This window comes from Ambystoma mexicanum, chromosome 7q (assembly GCF_040938575.1).
Source record: "Ambystoma mexicanum isolate Mex_15411 chromosome 7q, UKY_AmexF1_1, whole genome shotgun sequence".
Taxonomy (NCBI): domain Eukaryota; kingdom Metazoa; phylum Chordata; class Amphibia; order Caudata; family Ambystomatidae; genus Ambystoma; species Ambystoma mexicanum.
Genome location: NC_090941.1, coordinates 836,159,186 through 836,181,064, shown reverse-complemented (window position 1 = coordinate 836,181,064; position 21,879 = coordinate 836,159,186). Strand labels below are relative to the sequence as shown.

Sequence of the window (21,879 nt, the reverse complement as noted above, 5' to 3'; positions counted from 1 at the left end):
TTCAACAAACTACCATGATTGATGGAGCTCCGATAAAGTTAAATCACGGGAGCCATGTTTTACAAAATCGCGCCTAAGCCCCCTTTGTTAAAACAGGTCCCGGTCTTTTTTCACCATTTCTTTTTGGAATGGTTCCCCGATTGTTTCTCTGTGCGCCAAACCAGGTTTGGTCTCTTTGTTCATTCGCCTTTGGCGGGCTTCAGGAGTGAAGACCGCCTCTGGCACCCGAGTGTCCTGGATGGGCAGGAAGTCAGGGAGGTGTCCGAAACTCCCTGTGCTTAGTCTCCTAGGAGACCCAAATGCACTCTGAGTGACAGCTAGGCTGGAATGAATGGGAGAGAACTGAATAAAAGGCGAGTCTCTTGGCTTGTAAGGCAGAGTCGACCACTGGACGAAGGAACCGAGAGCTTGAAGAGGACGCCTGCTGCAACTCCTGGACCGTTGGTTTGCCCAGTGAAGCCCTGCTGCAGTGCCTACTTGAGAAGTTCTAATCGACAGAGAAGCCCCTGTAAGGACAACTTCTCCCTTTGAGTTGGTGGGACCAATCAACTCAACAGTAAGCCACCTGGACACCCATCTCTGAGCTTGTTGAATTGCCTCAGAGTTGCTGCAGGAAACCGTAGAACCAGGGAGAGGGACACCAGTTTGTGCGCTTTGCTTACAGCCACCGAAATTGAAGTTTGCCAGTTGCGATCCTTTGACTGTCCAATTGCAGGAGTTCCCTGACATCCTCCCTCTTGCCCCCAGGACTGAGGCCCAGGAACAGTAAGATCTGCAGGAACTGCCAGGAACAGAAGTCATCAGCTGCCTCTTTTTCTTCACTGCAAGGTGCTGTAAAACAAGAAAGAGTACTTGCCTCTCACAGTGAAAGTGCTTGAAACTTTTGCAACTCGCAGGCCTAATCGGCTTGTGACCCAACATATGATTCTTCTTCCTACAAACTACTTCTGAGAACCTTTGCAAAGACTTTTCCGTTTACTTACCAGAACCGCTTTATCCTATCCAAGACTTTAGCCCATTGACTTTGGCCTAGCCCATTGAATTGACTCTTCTGGTGAACTCAAAATATTTACTCTGTCTAAAGAATAATTGTAACCTTTCAGGTTCTAACAACATTTGCCATTTACTCCTCTTGAAAAGTATTCTGAATGCCAACAGTAACATATTGATGTCCCCAGCACCCTCGTCACTAAAGTTACCTGCGGGTATAGGTTGTGTATGTGGGCCAGTCCAATAGGGTCTTGTCGGATCCAGAAACTTAGTGTACAGTATTGAAGTATATTTGTGTGTTATTGTATAATTGCCCCCTTCTACTGAATGTTTTATGACTGGTTAATAAATTAATAATTATTTAACCAAGAAACCTTGAGTGTTAGAGTTTATTTGAACACCTGTGATTGTAGACCTCTGTGGAACATCATTACTGCTCAAATTTCCCGTCTTGAGATGAGCCTGTCTGCCAACACGCTGCCAAAACAGTGTAGTACAGACTGACAGGTTGGTTTGCTTACATCTGTAGACATAGTTGCTTGTAGTGTTCCCAGAGGGTACTGCAGTCAAACTTTGACTAACAAGCCAGTATGTTGTTCAGTTAAAAATGATATGTTCTCAGTTCGACTGACCAATCAGCACCTTCATGCAATATCCGTAAATGTCACGCACCTACCCGAACGGTCCCAGGAGCATCCGCAGACACCAAATCAAGGGAGTAATTTGACCACACCAAGATGTCATTTTTTTTAAACTACATCATTGCTATCTTTTTTTTAAACTGATCGGATGAACACCAAATTTGCAAAAGTTTATCTTGGGGACAGAGCCACCTATCCTCGCGCAAGTTGCTACACATTCTGTTCAGTGCAAGTCACTTGAGATTTAAAAAATGTTGGGAGCAAGTCCAAGCAAAATGTTCTGGGGTTGACACAGGATAGGAAGATTTATCACAAATAAGGAACACAACGAGAGACATACAATATGGATGAATTCTAGGTTATGTTAGGAGCATACAAACACCCCAAATACTTTAAATGTTTGTGTAGAGGTGGCACTTGACACAATTCAAATAGAAGCCATTTGGGAGAAATGGAGGAACCATCATGTGCATGTACAGTTACTGAGTGGACAAATTTGACCAATAGCCCAAAACATAGGATTATGGGAAGTTTCATTACAGTTGTATGCACGCAAAAACACCCTGAAACTGGAGACAGCAGTTCAGAGACATTCTGAGAATACACCCACTTGCTTAAAGATGTTACATTAGACCATAACAAAATGGTCCCTGTGGAAAATTTGTAAACAGATTAAGGGATAGCTTTCTTGCACTGCATAATTGTTGGGGAAGATTTTCATAGTAATGTTAAATCTTCCTGACCTGTGTCAACCCCAGAACTTTTTGATTTACGGCTAGATTATTTTTCCTTATACCTCTGAGTGGGAACCTTTTTCCACACACCCAGAATCATTTACTCTTTTTATGAGTGTTCTTTTTTAGACTCTCCATAGTGTCTGTTTAAAGTTAACCTCTTTGACAAAGTTTTGGCAATAAGAGCATGTTGTTGCTGGGTTGCCCTAGGCACTCCCCTTTTAACTTTCTCTGGCTACCCTTGAGAGAACTACAGTTCCCAAGGGTAGAAAAGATCTTTGGATCCCTTTAACATTTTATTTGGTGAAACCAGCACACCCCAACTTATGTGGAGTGCTGGCGAGATACAATGTATCCCCTTTCACACTAAAACTGTAACAATTCTGTTACAGGGACAAGTTTACCTCTAATGGCTGGTGGCAGTGATACCTTTTATTAATTTGGTGCTCCTTTACCGCGGGCTCTGTGCACAGCTGCAGCAAAGGCACCCAGGGTGCTCATTTTATCAAATTGAGCCCTGTGTTTTTTTCCCGGCATTTTAGTGTTTGTCATTCCTTCCCCTGATATCCAAGATGGGAAATTCCTTTGTGTTATTTTTATCTCTGGCGGGAGTCCCCTGGATTCCCCGCCCAGGCTCCAGTCTGTCTGTGAAGGCAGGAAGCGAGGGAGGAGTCCAAAACTCCATGGCCCTTGTCTTCCTCCTTGCCTGACTGGGGACAAATCCCAGTGGGGGGGGGGGGGCTGGCTGTCCTGACTGGACAACCAGACCGCCTCTTGTTGTAAAATGCAGGGAGCGGGAAATGCAGAAGTTGTGCTGTAGTTCCTGTTAAATACTCCATACCTGGAAGCTGAAGACAAGTCGACCACTAGAACCAAAACCAAAGAGAATGAAGGAAAAGCGGCTGAGATGATTTGCAGGGAACAGAGAGCCTGCTGTGTAACCTGAGCCTGCTGTAGGCCTTCCTTCCAATCGACCTGGGGACTCCGAGCCTGGTGAGACCCACTAAGACCTGCAGTTTGAGCCATCCCACACCATGCTGCAACCTTGCGCGGCTGCAATACCCCAATACCCTGGAACCTCGAGCTGTTGTGCGGTGCAGTCTTCCGAATCTCGCTGAAACTTCTTGGGCATCCTGCTGGATCACCAGAGAGACAAATCAAATCTGAAAAGTCTCCTCACCAGAGTGCTGTACCTTTGCAACGAGAGTCCGACCAGTGATATTCTGTCTTCTTCTGTGCTCCTGTAAGAGGCGGCAAATCCACAGAGCCGCATCCAGCCGCGAGGAAAACCTTGCATTGATCCTTCCCAGTTGATCCCTGCTGCACTGTGCCTTGCAAGGTCCTGTTTTTAGTCATAACGACAACAAATCCACCAACCAGGTTTTTGGCTGCAGATCCTGAAGTCCTTCTGCTGCAAAATCTTCTGTGCTGGCTTGTGCATTAACTTACCTTAAGACTCTTTTGGATGGGCGTTTTCTGTGATTGGGAGGCCTCTCGTCCAGTTCACCCAGGCTCACTGCTGGAATCCGCCTGGGGTTTCTTCTGTGAAGACCCTGGACCCTCAACTAACTCTAAAGTCAAATACCTGTTTGAACAGCCTTCCTAAGGGACTCTGATTTATGCTACTTAAGAACCTATCCTAACACTGCCTGTTGGACACTAGACCCTAGTGATCCCACCCTCCCCCCTTCTGCCACTGAGAAAACTCATGCTCCAAGAGTAAGGGAAAGACTTGGGCATTTGGCTAGAAAAGAGAATACGTGTTTAAAAGTGACTAACTTGTAAAAGAGTTGGTTGGTAACTAAGAGTGAACAGTTACGAATGTTCTTACTTACCTTGAATGTATGTTGCACTATTCTGAAAAGTATATGTAACATCTTTCTTTCCATAGAAACTGTTTCGCCATTGTAACGGAAAGTAGATGTAAGAGTAGATCACTCGCCTGTGATTTGGTTGTGCCTCTTCCCAAAGGTAATGCTGTTGGTTTCACTTTATTATTCCTGTTAGGATAATTGTAGGAGTGTCCCCCAACTTGCTGTTAGCCTGTCCAGAATAAGTCTGCATTAGGTTTTTATCTACCTAGAACAGTGGTCTTCAAACTTTTTTGCCCTGGGCCCCCCCTGAGCAAAATTTGGGCAGGCCCGGGTCCCCCCAATGTGCCAGATGAACTTTTGCACGCTGTCACCGCACCCTACTCCCAGTACAGACCCTGGCCTCTCCCCACCACTATCCCCGTGCTCCCACCCATCCTGCTCCCACCACAGTCCCGTAACACAATCATACACGCATCCATACACATATTTAAATAAAAAAGAAATCACCATAAACTTACCTTCTGCAGCGGCATGCACGTGGTTGCTAAAATGCCCCACTCCAGCTTGCTCTCCCCGTATGTGCGAGGAGGCGCAGGAGCACCCTCTCGTACATACATACATGCAGTGCCCTAGCCAACATTTCCAATGAACTATGCAAGGCTGGCGAAGCAAAATTCCCCCATCGTTGCATGGCTCAGTGATCATGTGTGGCTGGGGAACTGAACTGTCAAAGGCAAACAGTGTTTCCCTTTGACAGTTCCGCCAATCCAGGAGCACTCCCTCAGCTGGAAAAAGCAGCTGAGGGAGTGCTCAGTGTTTCACGGGCTGGCTCCTCGGCTCCCCCATAATGGGTGAGGGGACCAGTGGGTGGACACCCCCTCACCCATTATTGATGAGCCGCCAGACTTGGACTGGCCTATAGGGCAATAGGGCAATGACCGTACCAAAAATGCAAAATGCTAGTGTAGGCCAGTCAAAATGGGCCACTTTTTTGGGCAATGTGGGCCAGTTTGAGGGGTTACTTCAGTATGCAGCTAGTAGTTGACCATTATTGCTGAATAAACATTCTTTAAATATCACAATTTGTTTACATTTGAACGAAAAACACCCCCTTGGGTACTATTCAAACAGACAGTGACTAAAAAACAGAATATCAATTTGCAACTGCTGGCCACTTTTTAATTGGTTCCTAAGGCAATTTTATGGTGCAGCCTGACCATGTGAGCTGCCTGTGCCCATTTCCACCAGACTTTTCATGCTGGCCTCTCGCGCCCCCCCCCCCCCTGTAATGCGGCCACGCCCCCCCTGGGGGGTGCGCCCCACAGTCTGAAGACCTCTGATCTAGAATAACTTTTGAGTCATTCATAAAGTGTAACATTGGGTTTGGCTTTCTCTGGTCTGTTTTAGACAGACACAAAAAGCCTTAGGTTTATACCTGCCCCAAGTTGCCGATAGCTCTTTGAAAACACATGGGTTTTACTTTCCTCAAGTTAGCTGTGTGCCTCCCAAAAATAAGTTACACGAGTTACTGCCTATCTCAATCTGTGTTTCACTGATCTCAAAAGCATCTGTAACTGAAAATTACATCCTTTAGGTTTTACTCGGCTTGTATGCACGTCATCACAAAAGTAGTTCTAGGTTTTTACTTTACCTAGAATATTTGTTCCACTATTCACGAAAAGTAAACTGACAAGTTAACCGATTATGTGGTCTGTTGCTGAGCGTCACAGTTCAACTGGTAGGGTCTACTACCCTTGAATTACTGAAGGTAATCTGAAAGTTACCATTGGTTTTTACTCCCCAAGAATAGGTATGACCTATACTGACGGGTGTTCCAAATAAGGTTATATGTGTTGGTCTGTGTACCTCCAAGCATAATGTGTTTTTAGAATTGTCATTACATATAATGTGATAGTACTTATTTCCCCCCAAGATTTATCTGGGCCTATTTGTATTTAAATAAACGATTTATTTTTACAATATAGTGTTTCAGTGTTTCTTTGGACATTTATATTACAATTTCATTTGTACTAATGCTACAGTCTTCTCTCCCTCCTAAAATAAGCCTGACTGCTCTGTCTATGCTACCAACGAACTCCGGTGGTACAGCCTCAGTTGAATGGTTTTACTAAGCCCTTGGTTGGACTTCAGAAAAACTGTCCTAACAATAATACATAAACCTTTGCCTTTATACATCCAACACAAGAACATAACCTTCTGTAACAAAACCTTTCGCGCTCTGAAACAATTGTGGACGAGTGCAATATAAATGAATTATCATATCAATTAGTGTAGCAATGTGCGTTCAAGAATTCCCCCATATTGCTGCACTGAGCCAGACAAATAGACTGCTTAAAAAAAGAACACAACACAAAGCAGTCCAAATACAAAGGCTGATGGTCTCTCAAGCGAGTTATGGGAAAACAGCAATCACCTCTTTTTACAGGCTTGCTAAGATTGGAGCCGAGGATCAAACAGTTAATTTGCCTGTCACAAAATCAGTAAGCTCATAGGACTTCTTTTACTCCTGCTTGGCCAAGAAAACTAATCTCAATCAGCCAAAAAATGTATTATGTAAGTAGATGTGTGTTAAAATCTAGTGCAAAAAGCACAGGAGAGACCCCATAGGCCTGAAGCGAACACAGATTTTCCAGACTACACCGAGTAGTTATTGATGTGGAGGCAAAGGTTTATTTTCAGTAAAATCTGAAAGCCATTGTTTATATAAACCGATCGATGCCTGGTTTATGATGGCAACACCAGACACCAACATGCAAGTAATCCAAAGAATAAAACATGCAATTGTATTCAATAAATAAACAGCCAACCAAGTTTAAAATATACCTTTTTATCTTTTTCTATGATGGTTACATCCCTTTGTTGCAAAAGACGTTTCAAGGACATTACTTCCTCTTTCAGCTGACTTATAAGAACAAAATTGTCGGTTCCACCAGTATCCGTTGACTGATTCAATGAGCTACTATTTAGAGAAAAATATAGAAAAAAAAAAACAAGAATGTGCCATTGGTAATGTTTTAGTCTACAAACCTCCAATCACAGTAATGTCATGGTCTCCAGATATACAAAAATCATTCACTTTCTGTAGTGTGGTCAGCATGCCAAGTGGCATACTAAACACACCATAATACTATTGAAAAAATGTTCGTCTTGTTCAGCTTTTATGCATGTTTAACTATAAAAACATACCAGTCAGAATCACAATGATAAGACCTGGAAGTCTATCCCCAGCAAACATTCAGAAATGTATTGTATTAAAACGGTTATTGCCATTTCTTTTTTTGGAAGTATTGACCCGTAAGGAGGTTTTATTCAAAACTGATATTTATTGCTAGATTGAGACATCTCCGCTCTACAAAGTTTTACTTACCTGTTGGTGTACTTTTTTTTCCCTTTGCCTTTCCTTAAAATAAAGATTATATTTTCTGTATACATTTACCAGATTTCTATCATGTATTTTCACATTACATCAGGAATTTCGTGGCTCATCACCTTCCATTTCCAACATGCATTTTTTAGGTCGCTTTTCCTTAAGATTATGTGGTAGGGGTCCTCAGGTACATCTTCCTGGGGTTCAAATACGATTAGCAGTTCCCTGAAGCTCACAAGGCTCGCCAAGTGGTAGGCATGCCAGTGAAGTCCAGCCATAGCTCAAAAAAGGGAGAGTGGGATGGTAATTAAGTACACTACACAATTCTCTCCTTTGGTGACCAACGAGAAGTTCCACACACATTTGTATAAAAATATAATGTCTGGATTAAGAAAATAATGCAGCAAGTAAACATGATTTTTAAGCATCGTTTCCAGAGTCAGTAGTAAAGTTCTTGCTGTGAGAAAAAAAACTGCAATTAACAGGCAAGAAAATGCTTTTAGATTCAGGTAGGCAAGTTCTTATAGACAAAGGCGGACCAGTATCGCAAAGAAGTGCTGATTTTAGAGGGAGACAGTTACCTCAGTGAGAAGTTGCCCCCAAGGAGCTGTTCCTGGAGTTCCGTTGGAGGGAGACTCTTGAATCGGTGGAGAGGAAGAAGACACCTATGGATGAAGAAAGAAATTAAGAAAATGTCTGCCAGCAGCACCGGAAGGTCTGGCGAGCAATACCGCGGGGCAGGGTTGGCAGTTCTGCAGGAGGCAAGTGGTGGTTTCCAGAGGCGGTTGCTGTGCATGTTGTTCGGCAACCCGGAGAGCTCCAGAGACAGCCCCCCGAGGCAGAAAGGACCGAGAGAACTTTGTTGGGAAAAATGATTATTCAAGATTTTAAGATTCTCAGGTTAGGGTTGGAAACCAAAGCAGCAGACCGGATCATTGGCTTCTGTCATTGGTTGTCAGTGAGGCAGAGCGCCCTAGTCATCCTCTGGCATGTGACCTAATTTAGAGGACGGGGTCAGCTTGGTCGAGACCCCAAGAAAGAGCAGAAAATGAAGAAAAGCTGAAGAAAACGCACAGAGGAGACAGCAAACATGGATCAGGTAGGAGTGTTCAGCGGTGTGGTCACAGGATTGGTGGCAGCACAGCCTCTGCAATTTCCCAAGTGAGGGTAGATTGAACCAGAGCGCTTGCCTGTGGTCCTGTGGAAAAGATTCTCAGGTCAGCTTGGCAAGTCTTCAGGGTCCTAGCATGCTGGGTCTGGGTTTTGCAGGCACCGTCAGGAGCTTCGAGGAGACAATGCTTTCAAGCAGGAGGTGCGATACCAGTTGTTACCGGATTGCAGGAAAGAAGTTTCAGAAGGGTCCCTTCTGGTCTTCTGAGAGGCAGAGCTTCATTATCGGATTGTTCGGGATGACAAAATGCGCTGGTGCAACTTTGGTCCTTCCCAGAGCAGAATTCCTTCCACAATGCAGCTTCAGACATCCAGCTGTACACATGGCGAGTGGGCAATGTGATCTACTTTTATCCCCCTCTGGAACCGGTGAGCGAGTACCGGACCCATTCACACACCAAGAATAATTCAAATGGAGGGGGTGGCCAGCCAATGGTAGATCATCCCTCCAAGCATACTCTGGGACAGTCCATCACAAGAAGGAATTAATCCACACCGTCCTAGAAAGGCATCTCCATGTGTTTTCGGGCTAACTACTCCCAAGTTTCCGGTGTCAAGCTTCGCCTCCCAATCCAGTCCTGGTTTTTTTCTACATGCTGGGACTTGTTGGCCTTTGCCTACAATGGAAAAAACGTACGTACAAGTTGCAGCATGCAATGGGCAAAACAAGGACTGGCTTGAGGTGTAATGCTGGACACAGGGCAACTATGTTTTTGTAAAATGTAGACTGGTAAAAAAAAAATTCAGAGCCAGGTACACAGAGCAAAATGGTAAGCACCAGCCTAGCCACATAACTAACCAAGAGGGAGAACCCTATTTGAGTCACTATACAGGGTGCCACCGAGATGAGTCCTAAAGACTCCTAAGGCATAGCGCACAAAAACAGAGCCACGCTCACTCAGGCTTGGGAGAAAAATGTTCGTCATTCACCAAAGTATCCAGCAACAAGTGGCGGGAAACCCTCCAAGTTAGCAAAAAGAATCCCAAAAATGCAACACTGCATTAAGGCACAAGCTGACAGAGTCCCCTGAAACTCGGGTATTGCACTTAACGATTGCAGATGTAAAACCATCAGTGTGAAGAGGAAATTCAACCAGGTTTACGTCAGAAGCGTCTCTTCCATAAAGCCATCTACTAAACAACAAAAATCCAATGTACTGAAAGCATCACTGAAACATGATAAATAATTACCTATCTCCATTGGATGGCTTGGTTTCCAGCTTAGGTTTTTTCTTTGGAGTTTCATTCTGAACAGCAGAAGATATATGGCTACAAAAAAAGAAAAAAAAGATTTATTTTACAAATCTTGGGGATGTTTCTCATTGGTGTGCTTTGCTTTTTGTACACAGTATTATAACAAGCCTGCATCCAAACTCCTGGGACATTCTCACCAAAAATGTTCTGAACGGCACAGTAAAGGTCACGGTAGCCCTGCCAATTGTGCTCTGAACACTAGTTAGAATTCAGAGTAGGCATAGCAGGAAGGCAGCAGCATTTAGCACATGTAGTAAAGGATTCACAAAAATGAGAATGTTACTTACCTGTAACTTCGGTTCTATGCTGCAGAATGATCAGATTCATACACTTCTCACAACAGTCACAAATTGTCAGGCTGCAAGCTTACATTGATTTCTCCCAATCAGCCCATCCATAAGGGGGGGTTGCAGGAGGAAAAACACCAGAAGATTTTTTTTTTCCTTTTGGCAACGACGGAACAGTAGGATCACCTTGGGTCTCAATCTAAGTCACCTGCTCGGTGGAAACAATCCACTAGGGATGTACTAGACAAGGATCCTGCAGGTGAATCAGCATGCAGTTGTAATAGCCATACAAAAATGGTCTTGGTTATTAAAACAAATACGGAGGACAAGAATGAATCTGCCCAAAAGAAGCTACCATCAAGAAAATAAGACTAATCGATAAACCACAAAACAGCTGAAGGATTTATTGGTCTCCGACTTGGTTCAGAGGACGTCTGGGAGCGGGAAAGTCACTGTAGGTCCATCAGAATACCCACAAAGTTACAGCAGAAACCGTACATCAGGAGACAATACACAGAAAATTGGACCAGGTTCCAGGGCATTAGCGAATTGCCGCCCAGGACGGTTGCAGCACTGCGAGGGATGGATCAAAATGCAGGTGGTCTGGAGTCTGGTTGGTCCCACCAGTCCATGGGAGGTAATTTTCGGTCTGGATCTTCCTCGTCTATCAGAAGAAGCTGGAGCTGTTACTCTGAAGCTCTTGGCAGTCGCTGACTGCAGATATCCTTCTGTGGATTCTCCATTCCAGAGGTCGCCTGTTTTGCTGCTGCTCCAGGACCCTCTCCTTTATGCAGGAAAAACGCCTGGAACATCCAATCAAGCCTTACATGCAAATCTCGGGGCTGGCTTGTCCTAAAGGACATCCAGCCTACCAGTCTGAATTGGATCCAGGCAGCCACACTGCAGGTAAAAGACCAGTGGAGTTTTGGTCCCCTCTACTTTCTCTTCTTTCAAGTACATAGCGAGCTTTCGCTCAGAAGCCCACCAATTACAAAAGGAACTATCAAGACCTCCTCCCAACCAGCTAGTCAGAAGAAGACACAAGACAAGTCATCAAGAGTTGGTAGGGAAGGGAAAAAAAAAAAAAAGCAGGCACCATTTTAGATCAATGGTGACCCGCATGTCCCTTACTGCAGCTACCTGCATGTAGGTTTCACAAAAATCAGTAGAAAACATCCACTGCCAGCAGCCACTCAGATGAACGGGTCACTGTAACTAGAAAGTTACAGGAGAAGTTGAAAAAGGATACCTTGCATCCCCTCTGCCCTCCACAAAAGGTGGGGTATGCCGTTTCCACAAAATAAAAATAAGGTAGGAAAATATAAAAGTGTCCCCCTACCCTTGATAATAGTGCTGACCACAGGAAACATTAAAAAGACCGCGCAAAGAGCTCCCAGAAACACTGCACAGAAGTGGTGTGTACAGCAATAGTAAATTGCAGATGCCTTTAAAAGATACAATCAAAAGGGTTGAAAAATGTTACAAAGAATAAAGGAAAAGACCGAGTGAGTGCAAAAAAAGGTTCCCACTGACTCAGGGAAACTGGCTTGAGGCTGATGTAGTTTATTGCTTGCATTGGATGGTATTCTTGTATAAACTGCACAAACCATCACGCTAATCTGGATTTACTGATCAAATGACCTGTGTGAGTGGCTGTGAGCCACAAAACTATCTAATATGGGCAGCCTTCTTTCTGCACGAAGCATGTATAAATAAACATAAGTAATTCAAGTGTGTGACAAGAAATGTTGATATTTTCCTTATGTAAGAAACTACTAGTTATAAGGTACTGCTTCGACTATACGGTCTACTAAATAACAACAATTTAGATCACATTTGTGCATAGGCTCAAATACATCTTGCCACAGATGGAGGTCATCCCATAAAAGCTTTTGCCACATATTAAGAGTGCCACTTCTAAGATCATGTTGGTTTGATGAAACAACGGTATGGTTTAATATTCTGAAAATAGCGAATGGAGTGGATTTTAATTTTGGACACTACGATAGTTTACACATCTGTATAGTGCCAACTGAACGAAAAAAGTATGGGATTGAGGGATACAGTGCAGTATTGGAAACACAGCTTCTTTTGCAGACTTGAACAGAAGAGACAATGTTGCCAGCAATTATTTGGTAGGTTTCATAAAACCATGTCAAGATCCATGACCACCGTAAAAATAGTTTAAGTGGGACCTAGCTCAACATCAGGATTTAGATAAAATAAGGCAAACCCACGTTCTGGAGTGAATCACAAAGCAAAATGCTGGGGCAATGTCTGCGGTTTAGCTTCTACAATGAGAAAGTGTTGGCCAATAACAGAACTGTTTTTTCTCTTACATGGTTGGAAGCTTTAGATTACATATTTACCTTTGTTTCCACTCAGGTTCTGGACTTAAGCTGCTTCTGAAATAAAATGAATGGTGGAATTAGTTCTTAGCAACACAAGTAGAAGGAATTAAAAAAATAATAATTAAACCACACTAAAATTACCCTTCACATGCAAGACTAGAGAAAATACATACACCCATGTAAATATGATAGGATGAAGGAAATGGCCTCTGTTGCTAACAAAATGCGTAATGGCAAAACAGGTGTATTTCGCCAAAATCTAAATCTAGACCTATAGTAAAACATTCTAATATCGGGGCACTAGAGTAAGTGGCAACAAAAGTAGCTCGTAAATAATGTTACTTAAGCCTTCGCAGCCTAGCTCACTTTTATATGCATTTTGAGGTTCAGTCCAACTCAGAACAATGACTTGCAAAACCCAGAGGAAGAAGACAAGCAGCTAACTAGCCAGTAAGGGAGGAAATAAAAATGCCCTATTAGAAGCAGAACAGAAAAGATCAATTGATGAAAAAAATTGTGATATTAGTTGGGCGCTGCATGGAATAAAAAGCAATCAGTCCAGGTGAACGCCAAGAGACAGAATATGCCCTAAATGGTCATTATAGGTGCAGGTGTGTGTTGGGCAAGTGCTGGATTTAGGCAATCAGAGGAATAGCAGTTGAGGGGGGAACATATGTTTAGGGGGCATGATTTTGCATGGGTCAGCAGAGTCTCACTGTTGATCTACACTGCAGAGAGGTGCCGTAAAAAGTGAGGTGTAGACTGATTAATCCAATGGTGTCATCACTCCTTTCCCAGCGGGGACCTCTCCCCCATGTGGCCAGGGGAAGGCAACCACTGGGGAGGGCGGGGCGGAAATCACTTGGGGAGGGGGCAGACACAACCTCCGGGAGAATATCATGGCGTCATCGGACGAGACATGGTATCCCCTTCTTTTGAGGATACCCCATTGTTAGGACAGTTTTTCTAAAATACAACTCAGGGCTTCATAAAACCATACATCCGAGACAGTACATACGCTCCACTCTTAATGTTGGTAGCATGGACAGAGCAGACAGGCTCATTTTAGGAGGGAGAGGGATGTAGCTTGGTACAATGTAGCATATATATGGTCCAAAGAAACACTATGTAATGTAAAAATAAAGGGTTTATTTAGATACAAGTAGGCCAAGACAAATCTTGAATAAGTTAAGTACTATAACATAACATATTATGTAAACACAATTACAAAGACCAACTCAAAACTTATGGGTTACAACCCAAAGTATAACTGCCTAGAAACACCTGTGTACAGGCACGTTATAAATTCCATATCATAACCTTATTAAGAATACACCAGGCAGTCATGACTTGTCAAACCTACAACACATTCAGAATGGCAGTCGGCTATTCTTGGGGAGTAAAACGAGGTTATATATACACTTTCAGAATACAATCAGTAATCAAGGGTAGTTGGCCCCGTCAGTTATGGAGTGACAATCACATAATAAACCAACCCTGTTACAACCTTGCAACATTACTTTTTAGAACTCGGTTCAGAGCAAGTAAAATAAGCAACTCACTTTCTGGAGGGGCCTTCAGATACTGAGCATGAACACACAATAACTATTCTAGAATGCACTGCAACTCAAGGAAAACAAAACCCAATTACACTTTAAGACACAATGTATTTCAAGGTAAGAAATTGACCTATTGGTACCCAACTATCCGCTACCTAATAGCTAGTTATAACCAGTATACTTTTAAGATTTTAAGAAGTGTACAATACAGTTTCTAAGGTAAGTAAGCACTTTATGAAACTATTTTAGAATAGCACTAATGCAATTCAGGGAAAGCACAACCCAGTGTTAGAAGTTTCGAGCAACAGCAGCTTTTCAAGGCAAGACATATATACTTTAAGAGGGGCTACCAGCAACTCACAAGAAAATATTAACTTCCAGACTGTTTTAGATCTGTATAAAGTAGATCAGGGAAAGCAAAACAGAAGGGTACACGTTAAGAATGACAATCTGTTATTCAAAGTAGGAAAACCCTATTGGTAAGCTTTTGCACTCATTCAGTTAAGAATAATACAACAGTATCAATACTTATTACTTTTTATAAAACGGGGAAACATCATTCAAGCAACTTCGATACTTTTTAGATGGGCAGAACGCAACTCAAAAAGGTAAGCATAAACTTAATGACACTTAAAGTCCTTCCCTAGTCTATAGCATGAGTTTTCTCAAAGGCAGCAGAAGGACCCTAGTGGTCTAGGAGCACGCTGGAGGTAGGTGTTAGGGAGAATTCTCTGTAAAGGCTAATTTCCCAAACCTAGTGAGTCCCCCAGCAGCTTTGCTGGATTTTTGGGGTTTATTTTATTTAGTGAGACTCTTTTTCCTCCCACTCTTAGACATGGTTTGAGGTGTTCCTTTGACTTTGTATGTGTTCTACGGGCTATGGGGTCCTTTACCCCATAGGGTTTCATGTGTTTTTGATATGTGGGTTACACAGCACCCGCCGTGCAGTAACCCAGGGGTGTCGTAGCGACCCCCAAACATAGACTCCATACCCTGGGACTGACTACTGTCTCCCAGGGCATGTAAAGTCACCATTGGCTTTACTAGTCTCAAATTGTGAACAGAACCAGTACAAACCATCCTATTGTGGACGTACTGGTCGGGGCAATTCGATTGCCCCGGGGTCTGTTGTTCGAGGGGGCACTGTCCAGTCCCCCCCGACCGAGTTTTGGCTGGTGGCAGTGGAGTGGCAAGCCTCTCTTGGCCCGCTTCCTGCTCCTACTTGCAAGGCAAAAAACCTCGGGTCATCTTCGACTCCACACTCTCCTTCTCTCCTCATATAACTGACGTCTCTAAGAAGTCTCACTACCAGCTGCACCTCCTCAGAGGTATTCTTCCCTTCCTCTCCTTCCCCCAGAAGCTCACGGTCTCCAGAGCCCTGGTTCTCTCGAAGCTGGACTACTGTAACAGCCTCTATCTTAATCTGCCTGCCTCTATTCTCCGCCCTTTGCAACTCATCCAGAACAGGACTGCGAGACTTGTCCTTGGCCTCAAGCCCAGGGACCGTATCTCTCCAGGACTGAAATCTCTACACTGGCTCCCTGTGGCTGCGAGGATTAAGTTCAAAACCCTCTGCATTGTCCACAAGGCCTTCTGGGGCCTGGGGCCTAAATACCTTCAACTCTCTCTTCCTAAATATCTTCCTTCCCGAGCCCTTCGCTCATCTGTCTCCAACTCCCTCAGGGTCAGCCGCTTCTCGAAGCAACGAGCTGGGGGTAGATCTCTCTCTGCGGCAGGGGCCTCCCTCTGGAACAGCCTTCCTGCCTCCCTGAAACTTGAGGAGAACCATCTTCGGTTCCGGAAGCACCTCAAAACCTTCCTCTTTGCTTCTGCTTTCTCTCTCCCTCTCCCCTGCTAATTCTTCATTGAAACTGCACTGAACCTGCACCTGGGCCACTCTCACCGACCTCGGTCCTTGGCCCAGCCACTCTCCACTTGTACTGCCTCCCTGGCAACCCCTGCACTGCGAGACTGTCTCTGCATCCCTTACAGCCCCCCCCCCCCCCCTCCCAGCACTTGTCTGCACTTACCTTGCACTTGCCACCAGCTGGCCCTATTTATTATTATTATTTTTTTTCATTCTACTTACAGCACTTCAGCACTTCCCCCTCTCCCCTTCCCCTTGCACTTTTTCCCTTCCCCCTACCCCTGCACTTGCGCGATCTGAATGACACCTGGCCTAGTAGGATCGTTGTCTGTCTTTCTCCCCTGTTCCCCCCCCCTCCCTGCCTCGTCGCGCCTTGAAACACTTGTGTATAGGCGCGTTACAAATGCCATATCATATCATACTACTTTTTATATTCGAGCGCGACTATATTCCTATGGGATTTTCCCATTGTTCGAGGCTACCACTTTTTTAAAATAGCCTCAAACATACCGCCGGTTTATTAAATTAATATAAATTCACCGGTTGGTATTTTTTTTGCCAAAACTTGGTTCCAAAATGGCGTTTGTGTTCGCTTCTCTGACTCTAACCCAAGTTGAGCCCTTTGTTCCACTTTTTGGCGGGCTTTTCCACAGAAGCCTCCAAAAGTGGCGCCTTTCTGTCTGGGTACCACAGAGGGTGTGGGAGGGGGTTTAGGCACCCTGGACTGAGTTGCCTCGGCAACTCAAGTCGCACTCTTGTGTGATTGGCCCAAGTGGTGAGCCGCCCGGCTCACCACTTAACATGTTTGAGGGACAGCTAGGCTGAATGAATGGGGGTTTTCTGCATAAAAGCAGGGCTTTGGGGACTGGAACTTCAGAAGTCGCCATAGGACCTAAAGAATCCGAGGAGGGAGAAGCCGAGCCAACCTGCAACGACGACACCACCGGTGAAGCCCTGCTGAACCGTCTCACCACTTTTCCCGACGACAGAGGAGATCTCCAGTCCGGAGAGTCTTCTTCCTTTGACTGGTGGGGATAACCAGTTTGCCCGTCCTTTCGCCTTCCTGGACCATCTTGTGGCTGCCTTGCCCATGCCAAGCACCCCGGCAACCGGAATACCACGGTTTACCACTGCCGCGAAGAAAAGGGTGGTACCTTGTAACCGAGAAACTCTGCGGCTGGTTTCTTCCCTGGCAGCGCAACGACCTTCAGCTTTCCTCCACGTCGAGACCTCCTCTTCCTCTGGAAGAAACACCGACTTGCACCCGCTGCCAGGAACAACTGTCCCCGCTGGAGCTTTCTTCCCACTTTCAGGTACTGTGTCCCGCCTGGCTTCCCTTACGACAGTAAATCCTCGACTTTCTAACCTGGGACCTGTTAACTAACTTTTCCTGACTAGATCTCAATCTTCTTGTGAACTATTTACAAAGACTCTTTGGGCATAACCCCACTGTGTGATCCTGGACAAATTTCTCTTGCTCTCTCTAAGAGTGGGCCTGGCATTTGAACTTCCTTGCTCTCCAGTAGACTTTGCCTAACCTGCCTCACTGTGGTTCTTTTAAAAGTATTGAAATTGTGTGCTTTCATAACTCTGCCTTTTCCCTCCCATTTTTTATAACTTATTAGAGTGCCATCTTAGGTTAAGCGCTCACCTCTGTCTGAAAATAAGTGGTGTTTCTCACTAAGACTTGTCTAATAAGTAATCAGGGTTGTATATCTATAATAGTGACTGCGAGTTGAATTTACTTACCTCTTTTTGTGCTAGTGTAATTTACAAGTGTGTCGTTAAATAAATAATTATATACTTTTACACCAAAGCTCTGGTCAGTGTTTGCTTGTGCTACTGTATCTCTGTACCTATTGTGTATACTCTATATACTGCCCAACTCATCTTGAGAGAAGTCTGACTGCTCAGCCACAGCTACCAGGTAAATCTGGGTGGTACAGACTGCTACCAATTGGGTTTACTGCCAACCACCTGTAGTCCTAAATCTTTTGCAGTGGTCCCTAAGGGAACTGCACAGGTTTCTGTCTGGGTAGGTGTCAGTTGCAGGAGAGTCAAAGTTCCAGAGAACATCTTCTTAAACAAGTACGTTTTAGCTACAGAGTTAGTGTTGAGGGACTTCACAGAAGGCTCCCTATATGCGTTCCAGAATTGGGCATCGGCAAGTGGTATGGACACAGTCCCAACTACACAAATCACCCACTCAGCCTCACAGGATGAACACCAGACCTAAGGTAAGTATTACCCAAGCCATCAAAGTACGCTATAAGAAAAAAAGAGCTTCAGTGTGAATGACCTCATGATGCAGAAGCACAGGACCCAGTCTGGTGATGCAAGAACTGGACACTCGATGGGAACTTCCAGCAGCTGTCGTCAGAGGAGGTTTCCAGCAAAGGTTTCCTTACGGATTCACATGGCTCAAGATTTGGTGCCTTTCTACAGCAGCCAAATGAAGAACGAATATCGCCGGTCAGATCCTCTTCACTAATCTGGTCCTGCACTCCTGAACCCTTAGGGGGCCCTTTAAAATCAGTAACACGTCATACTCAGGATGGGATGCAGAAAGAATCGGGAAGTTGGCAAAAAGTCTCTCCCGACTGTTTTATTTTCAATTGTCTAAAACAGGGTGTTACAACCGACATCATTAGACGTCGCACAGCATTATCTCAACGTATTCAATAAAAAACAGTTATTTTATAGCAAAAACTCATACATGACAAACTAAAAAAACCTATGGGGGCTGTGATTGGCTTAAGAGGAACATCCAACTATACTTTAATGGATCGGGTTGCGATTGTGTCTCTACAGTCAGATGGACAATTTATGCCCACCCCTAGTGCAAGTCATCTTCATCAGTTACTAGATGCACGGTACACCATTGGCTATCAAACTATAAGGCCCTTCGTTATATTTCCCTCTACTATTGGCTGACACGCTTGTACCCTTCTGGAACATTCAGCTCACTAGCAGCACGTAAACTGGTACCCCAGGTGTCAGTGGGTGGACTTGACGTGTCTCCCAACCAATTAGCCTAACATCTCTCATCGATCGCGCAGTCTGCCATTCAGATTGCAAAGTATCTTTGGTCCTGAGAATAAAAAGGGAGTACAGGCACACTCTTATCGCAATTCAGGTCAGTACGCCCAACTTCTATTTCCATCCTGTGACATGAGACTGTATTTCGGCATGTTTTGCAGCATTACATTTTCTTGAATTAATGAACTTGCACTCATGGTGTACTTTCTTGCACCTTAGCAAGGGCCGATTCAGCTTGATATTAGATTTTGATATTTTATTTATATCGCACTCATACACAAGTGTTTTGGAGCGCGAAAAGTGAGGGGAGGCGAACAGGGGAGAACAAAACAGCGATCTTACTAGGCACAGTGACATTGAGAAAGAGCAAGTGCATGGAAAAGGAAAAAGGAGAAAAGTGCATGGAAAAGGGAGAAGTGGAAAGTGCGAAGCATAGAAGAAACAAATCATAATAAATAAAATAAATAATAAAGGCAACAAACGGTGGCAGTGCAGCCAGCAAGTGGCAAGTGCTGGGTTTAAGGCAGTACACAGGGTATGTCTAATAAATGCAGAAAAAAAAGGGAAGGTGGGGGGGGGGGTTGTATTGGTACAGATACAGACCCAAGTGCAAAGGGTGGCCAGGAGGCAGTGCAGGAGGGTGGCAGGGTGACCAGGAACCTGGATGTGGAGGACAGAGGGTGGCCAGGTGCACGTTGCCGAGATAGAAACAGATCAGCAGGGGACAGGGGTGGCAAAGGCAGAAGCAAAGATGAAGGTCTGGAGGTGCTTTCGGAACTGGAGATGGGTTTCCTCAAGTTTCAGAGTGGCAGGGAGGACAGATCTACCCCCAGCTCAATTCTTTGAAAAGCGACTGACCCTGACAGAGTTCGAGGAAGAGGAGTGAAGAGCTAGAGAGGGGAGGTATTTACAGAGGGATTGTTGAAGGTATTTTGGATCCAGGCCCCAGAAAACCTTGTGGACAAATTTATCCTTGGATCCACTGGGAGCCAATAAAGGGATTTCAGAGCTGGAGAGATACGAACCCAGTGTTTCAGGCCAAGGACAAGTCTTGCAGTCATGTTCTGGATTAGTTGTAAAGGAAGGAAAGTAGAGGCAGGTAGATTTAGAAAGGGGCAGGTAGATTTAGAAAGAGGCTGTTACAATAGTCCAACCTAGAGAGAACCAGAGCTTGGGAGACAATGAGCTTCTGGGGGAAGGAGAGGAAACGCAGAGTACCTCTGAAGAGGTGCAGTAGGAAGTTTGACTTTTAGAGACGTCAGATGTGGGCGGAGAAGGAAAGTGTGGAGTCAAAGTTGACCCCGAGGTTCTTAGCCTCACAGGTAGGGGTAGGAGGAGGACCAAGGGAGGCCGGCTAGAGCGTGAGGGGAAAGGATGGTGAAGGTGTACGATGAGGAGGATCTCAGTCTTGTTGGCACTTAGACAAAGAACATTGGCGGCACACCAATCTTGAATGGCAGTTAGGCAATCAGAAATGAGAGGGAGAGGAGGTGGTCGAGGGCAGCCTGAAAAGGAATTGGGTCATCAGCGCAGCACTGGAAATTTGGGCAGAAAATGGCAATGCATTGGGCGGGTTTTTCCAGGTATTGGTTGGAAGGCCAAAGCGAGAGGTTAGACCCCCCTGGGGGACACCAAAGGCAGAGAGGGAGATAGATGATAGGAAGGGGTGTGCAGTCAAAAAATCAAACACATTTCGACAAAAGTCATAATATTGAAAATTAAAAAGGTAAAAAAAAAATAAAAAAAATAAAAAAGTCGATTGCCCTCAAAAATTATATATTTATTTTGGGGTCCGGGAATAAAAAATGGGTAAAAAAAAAAAAAGGGAGCGGGTTTGGGGGAACCACCCCCCATTTCGAATAAAAAGCAACCCCCCCATTTCGAATAAAAAGCAATTTTAAAAAAAAATTCAAAATTTGTGTTTGACTTTTTTTTCTCGATATGACTTTCGAAAAAATTACATTCGATTAGATCACTATAAACCGATAGGATGGACCCAAGTTGGACCTGGGAGGGTCGATCAGAGAGGAAAGAGGTCAGCCAGGCCAGAGCCTGATCGGTGATGCCCAGATTATCACAGACAGTTGAGCAGGGTGGTATGGTTGACCGTGTCGAAGGCAGAAGAGAGATCGAGGAGGATGAAGACAGAGGGAATGTTCGAGTCAAGGTTGGAGAGCAGATCTTCACGGATGTTCAGGAGAGCAGTTTCCGTGCTTCTGGCAGTTCTGAAACCAGACTGGTGGTCATGAAGAGAGCCAACAGAATCAGAATGAAGGTTAAGCTGAGAGATGGCCAGCTTTTCCAGGCTTTTACCCAGAAAGGGAGTAATGGAAATTGGGCAATAGTTAGCCAGACAAGAAGGATCAGCTGTGGGTTTCTTGATAAGAGGATGCACAAGGGAGTGCTTAAAAAGGGGAGGGGAAGGATCCTGAGGCAAAGCAGAAGTTGCAGAAATCAGCGAGGGGTGAGGGTATCAATGTGGGTCCTTGATGGCTTGATGAACCTGTTTTGACGAAGGCTTTCAAAGACTTGTCTAGTGACCTCATCAGGGGAGAAAAGAGGAAAGGATGAGAAAGAGGAGGGGTTGGGGGGTTGAAGGAAGGTCAGCAGACGCAGACAGAGAGGGGAGAGGAGAGGGTGGACAGGATGTCCTGGATTTATTAGTTAAAGTGAGAGGCAAGGGCATTGCAAAGAGCCTGGGAGGCAAGAGGAGGGGTAGAGATTGCAGCAGGGTTGGCCAGCTCCTTGCAGATTATAAAGAGTTTGACTGAGTTGTTAGATGCCG

The 21,879-nt window shown here is 44.7% G+C and overlaps 1 protein-coding gene across 5 annotated transcripts in view; it reads right to left on the bottom strand.

Moving 5' to 3' along the window:
* Window positions 1–21,879, bottom strand: part of FAM76B (family with sequence similarity 76 member B) — a 90,421-nt gene that overhangs the window by 29,997 nt on the left and 38,545 nt on the right. For 2 of the 5 annotated variants that reach the window (XM_069639207.1, XM_069639204.1), the window contains exons 6-8: window positions 12,648–12,683; window positions 9,929–10,006; window positions 7,024–7,156 (exon numbers count right to left, since the gene is read on the bottom strand). In XM_069639207.1, the coding sequence (XP_069495308.1) occupies window positions 7,024–7,156; window positions 9,929–10,006; window positions 12,648–12,683 (247 nt within the window). Of the gene's footprint in view, window positions 1–7,023; window positions 7,160–9,928; window positions 10,007–12,647; window positions 12,684–21,879 lie in introns of all 5 variants that reach the window. The other 3 variants (XM_069639206.1, XM_069639203.1, XM_069639205.1) reach the window with 2 other exon arrangements.